The sequence below is a fragment of the Gossypium hirsutum genome, chromosome D09 (assembly GCF_007990345.1).
Source record: "Gossypium hirsutum isolate 1008001.06 chromosome D09, Gossypium_hirsutum_v2.1, whole genome shotgun sequence".
In the NCBI taxonomy this organism is placed as follows: Eukaryota; Viridiplantae; Streptophyta; class Magnoliopsida; order Malvales; family Malvaceae; genus Gossypium; species Gossypium hirsutum.
In genome coordinates, this window is record NC_053445.1 from 32,647,166 (window position 1) to 32,653,165 (window position 6,000).

At 30.3% G+C, this 6,000-nt stretch overlaps 1 protein-coding gene across 1 annotated transcript; it reads right to left on the reverse strand.

The window, feature by feature from the left end:
* Window positions 1-2,111: 2,111 nt before the first annotated feature.
* LOC121220814 (transcription factor MYB108) lies at window positions 2,112-4,477 on the reverse strand. Its single transcript, XM_041100339.1, has 3 exons — window positions 4,192-4,477; window positions 2,997-3,126; window positions 2,112-2,904 (listed from the first exon to the last, which is right to left on the reverse strand). The coding sequence occupies exons 1-3, from the start codon at window positions 4,349-4,351 to the stop codon at window positions 2,325-2,327; spliced, it is 870 nt and encodes a 289-aa protein (XP_040956273.1). The 5' UTR covers window positions 4,352-4,477; the 3' UTR covers window positions 2,112-2,324.
* Between the last annotated feature and the right edge of the window lie 1,523 nt (window positions 4,478-6,000).

Genomic DNA, 6,000 nt, shown 5'->3' on the forward strand with positions numbered 1-6,000 from the left:
AGTGTTTAAGAATGATTCTCTTCGTGTCATCATGACATTGGTTGCTCATTTTGACTTGGAATTGCATCAAATGGATGTGGAAACAACATTTCTTAATGGAGACCTTGAGGAAGTTTATATGAAACAACCAGAAGGATTTTCCTCAAGTGATGGTAAGCAATTATTATGCAAGCTTAAGAAATTCATGGATTAAAACAAGCCTCTCGCCAATGGTATTTAAAATTTTATGATGCCATTTCTTCATTTGGTTATGGAAAACATCATAGATCAATGCATATATCAAAAGGTTAGTGGGAGTAAAATTTGTTTCCATGTTTTGTATGTGGATAACATTTTACTTGCTACCAAAGATAAAGGTTTGCTATATGAAGTGAAACAATTCTCTCTAAGAATTTTAATATAAAGGATATGGGTAAGGCATCTTATGTCATTGGCATTAAGATTTATAAATACAGATTTAAAAATTTTTGTGTTTATCTCAAGAAGCCTATATCAATAGAGAGATTATGAATGAAGGATTGTTCACCTAGTGTAGTACCCATATTAAAAGGTGACAAGTTCAAATTGAACCAATGTCCCAAAAAATGAGCTTGAAAGGGAACAAATGCAGAACATTCCATATGCTTCCATTGTTGAAAGCTTAATGTATGCTCAAGTTTGTACTAGACCTGATATTGCATTTGTTGTTGGAATGCTGGGAAGATATTAAAGTAATCCAGGTTTTAACCACTAGAGAATTGCAAAGAAAGTGATGAAGCACCTTAAAAGGACCCAAAATTACATGCTTATGTATAAATAAACTACCAACTTAGAGGTAGTTGGTTACTCATACTTGAATTTTGCTAGATGTGTTGATTCAAGAAAATCAACATCTGGGTACATTTTTATGTTAGTTAACGGAGCAATATCTTGGAGAAGTGCAAAGCAAACCTTGATTGCCACTTCTACCATGGAGTCTTAGTTCATTTCTTGTGTTGAGGCACCTCACACGGTGTATGGTTGAAAATTCTCATATTAAGGCTTAGAATTGTTGATTCTACTTCTAAGCCATTGAAAATGTATTGTGATAATTCAATTGATGTTTTCTTGGCTAAAAAAACAAAAGTGGTAGTCAAAGTAAACACATCAACATAAAGTATTTACCTATAAGGGAAGGTGTTAAAGAGAATAAAGTGTTCATTGAACACATTAGCACTGAATTAATGACTGCTGATCCTTTAATAAAAGGCATGCCACCAATGAACTTTAAGGATCTCGTAATATGAATGGGACTTGGTTTCACCTTATGATTTTGTTTTATGATAAATTATTAGTAGTAATGAAACTCTTGTTTATTTGGGCGTTGTTTTTCAAATTTGGTGTACACATTTCTGTTGAGAATAACAATTTTTATAGGACCTAGAATAAACATAAAGTTTATTCATTAAGTTGTAAATGGGAAATTGTTAAAGAAATAGAATGCATAATGATACAAGGAAGATAATACTTGTTTCCAGAGGACTTATCATCATGTATTATGTGTTATGTTTCTTTTCTCATGAATAAGGTTTAGAGGATTTTGAGTACTAACGCAAGCATATACTGACCAAGTGGGAGGATGCAAATTTTTTCTTCATTAAGTGTTCCGAATATATAAAACTCTCAAATGTTTTCTTTTTATTTATTGATTTAAATTATGTTAATTAAAAATCTTATTAATGATGGTTATGATGTAACGAAAACTTACTTTCTTGATTAACATAATTTATGCTTAAATTTCTTCAATAACTCATGAATTTATTGAAGATGTTAATACTTCATTTGAAAGAAGCAAAAAATGTATGAATGCAGTATGTTTTTATGGGAAAATGTGCATATGCATGCCTATATATACAAAAGCTGTGAAAAGGTCCTTATGCTCAACAATTTCATAAAACAGCCATTATCTAAGTGAATTGTTAAGAGCATAGTAGAACTGATACACATAAAATAAACATCAATGATTGGAGGTTAAATTTCTATTCCGCTTTTAGTTAATTTTTATGTTTTAATATTTATGAGCATATTTATATTTTATATAAAATATTTAGAGATATATAATATCGTTTATAGATTTTCTCAGAATAGATGGATAAAATAACATGTTTCTAGTCTCGTTTATAATTCTTTTTTACAATAATCCAATAAAAAGTAGAATGACAATCTCTTTTTTTTCTTACAAGTTCAACTAAGACAAATTCTATATATGTTCTAAAACATTAATGTGAATATTTTTTTTGGTCCCTCTATAATTAAGTTCCATTTCCCCCATTTTCAATCTATTTTTGAAGATACATATTTGCATTTCACATGTTAAAGTTGAACTGGTGCTGTAAGAAGAAAAAATCTTCAGCGTTCAATAAATTATGCGATCCATCACCATCACCATCACTTGCCCAATGGTGGTTCAACTCCATCAACCCAAAATCCATGCCATCGCCATTGTTGCAATAACTCCCAATGGGACTTATTAAGGATTCATGGTTAGCTTGCAAATAATCTTGATTTGGGTTATAATTAGTCGAGACACCATTGTAATAATCAATTGAATCTGAAATTGGTGAAACTTGAGTCCCGATAGAGTCTGATGAGGCAGTAGTGCTAGCGTTGTCCGGAGTGTAATAACTCAGATTAGGCAACATCATTTGCTCAATGCTCGCATTGCTCGTCGTGGCAGCCGAAGTGGACGCGGTGTTAGTGGTGGTGGTGGCAGCTTGAATCCTTTCAACTAACCTAGGCATCCATAGGTAACGCATGGTGTCCTTGAATTTTTTGCTGTTGATGTCACATTTGAGTTGTTTGGCATGTTTTTGGACACGAGTTCTCCAATAGTTCTTGATCTCGTTGTCGGTTCTTCCGGGCAAGAATTGGGCGATTTTGGACCATCTAATATGTAAAATACACAACAAATTGAATAAAAAAACTCAAAGAACATTATGAAATGATCATGTAGAGAGTTATGGGTTAAAACATATTACCGATTTCCCCATCGCGAGTGAAGTTGAAGAATCAAAAGTTGTTCCTCAAGTGTGATGTTCCCACGTCGGACATCAGGCCGAAGATAATTCAACCATCTCAACCTACAACTTTTTCCAGTTCGTTTAAGACCTGTTTAACATTAAAATTTTAGGGTTAGTTTAGTTCAGCTAAAAAGAATGTTTGGTTTAATCAACAAGTGTTGTGTGTAATAGTATGATACATTACATTCTCAATGAAAGAATATGGATTTTTTTTATCAATTTTATTATAGGTTCTGATTATATCTATTCTTTTTAACACAATATCTAGAATTACCCATAGCCTCTCCCCAACCTATAAATAAGAGGATAATGTGTTTCAGCGCATTCGAACTTACGTCCTCCTGCATTGACAGCAATGCACATGCTAATCAAGCTAAAACTCAACCGACAACTCTAATAATGAAGTTAAGACACCACCGTATATATTTAATTGATATTTAAAAAAACTAAGACTCATGATTTATTAATTCTACATACTATTTCTAAAGTTTAAAAAATCCATCACAAGTATACCAAATAATAAAAACTTAAAAATAAAAAATAAAAAAATTATTTCAATCATAAAGCCAACTAGATTAAAAAAAAAAGACTTCTAAAGACAAAACTTTTTTAAATTTAGTTTGCGAAATCATGATTTTAATGTAGAAAAGGAAGATGTTTATACTTTTCTAGGGTTGCTTTTGGTATGAAATTTTCTTTATCAAAATAAATGTTGTGGAAAAGAAGAAAGAAAACAAAGCTCATTTTCTCCCATACGTCTCTGTCTTCTTTTCTAGGGTTGCTTTTGGTATGAAATTTTCTTTCTCAAAATAAATGTTATGGAAAAGAAGAAAGAAAACAAAGCTCATTTTCTCCCATACGTCTCTGTCTTCTTTTCATGATTGATTGAGAAGCAATCATCAATAAACTTCATTCCAAACCCACAAATAGTGTCTAAATATGCAGAAAAACAAACAAACCCCAAACATCTGTTCTTTTTTACTAAAGAAAAACACTTTGCACTCATGAAAGAAAGAAAAGACATGAAAAACCAACTTGTGGTACTGTATTAAAAGGCTTCGTCGAGAGCTCTTAAAATGTTTGATGAGAAACTGTGACTACTTGAACAAATATAAATTTCATGAAAGCTTAGAATATATATATATTACATTACCTGCAGAATGAGCAAGAGAGTTCCATCGACCTTTGCCATGAATGGAAATATAGTTGATAAGTTTAAAATCTTCTTCAATAGTCCAAGGACCTCTTTTCAAGTCCTCTTCTTCAGTACTTACCATGTTTGGACCACTACTACTCCTTGCTTTAACATCCATTCTTTTAATGGAGACTAAAAAAGAGAGATGGGTTGATAGTGGATGGGAAGATAGAGAAGTGGGGGTTTTTATAGAAGTAGAAAAGGATATTGGTTTGAAAAATGGGGGTTCAACTTAAAGGTAGTAAACATGTGAGAGAGCCGCAATAGGAGCTTCATTTTAATTAATTAATTAATCACTTAAGCTTTAATATAAAGTAATTAATTAATATATAGTGTTCAGGACATTGCGAATAGGAACAGGGTTTGTAAGTTTGAAGGTTGACGATTTCACCTTCTTTTTTTTATGTTTGTTCTATCAGTTCCTTGGGAAAAGCAACTTATTTTGTTATCTTTCAAACAAGTTGTATATTTTTATCCATTTATGTAAATAAAAATTAGCAAACTTATACAATTTTCAGTTCATACACCAATAATAATTTATAGGTATAGTTTTACGAAAAAATTTAAACTCAAATCGTAGAAATGATATCATTGGAAGTGATGATCATAAACCTCAAAAAAATCAATATTTATAACCCCTAAAATTTTAAACACATAAAAAATTACCAAATTAGTGGTGTAAATATCCTTTTATTTGAAATTAGACAAATTAAGGAGTAATTTACCCTCTGAAAACAAGCAAATAAGGGCAATCAATGATGGTGTTTGTTATTACATGACATGTGTGATATGTATTAATGAAAATAGTTAATGCTATCATTGATTATCTTTATTTGCTGATTTTTGAAAAGTAAATTAATTGCGTAATTAAGGACTTGTATTTACACTCATATTAATATGCTTCTTTCAACACTAACTGGATTAAACTGAAGGCTTGGATACAATTTTTTAAATTCAATTAACAAGTAATTAAACAATTAATTGTCCTAGTTATTATAATTGTCAACATCGGTGTCTAAGTGGGCATGGCTATTTCTATTCATATTCGTACTTATAATAGTGATAGATTTATTGAAGGTAAAAGTATTTTGTCCATTTATTTAAAAAATGAGTAAGGTAGTCCATGTACATTGGATTAAGAAGTAATCTCTTTATATTAACACGAGGTAACGTGACATGTCAGGTGTAAAACCGTCTTGTTATTCTGTCAGCCACACCAATGTCTAACAATAAAATTAATGGATGAAAATATTAACTGAAAAAATTAGTTTACTTTTTTAATTTAATGTAAAAAATTTATTTTACTTACTTTTTAAATAAAAAAAATCTAATTTCACTCCTGATAAAAAGAACCCATAATAATTTTAATAAATGAAATCAATACCACTAAAATGTATCAACTTATACCTAATTTCTGTACTAACTTTTTTTTTTTTAAGTATGAATAAAGGGGATTAATTCAATGTTTTAAGCGCCCGGCACACAAGGTAACCAAAGAAAAAAGCTTCATTAAATTATTGTATTAATTCAATGTAGTCCCAAAACTATACATTAAAATAAATAAAGTTTCAATAAAACCTCAAGTGTAATATATAAAAAAGAATAAAAGGATGATTGGTTTGCACTGAGGTGTACCAATAATACCATGGATTGGAAGATATATTTTAAATTATAGATGCTACCAAAATTTTCCACACGTCTTCTGCTTTTCTTTTTTCTTTGCTTTTATTATTAAATAAAAGTTGGGATAGAACAAATTTTCAGTAA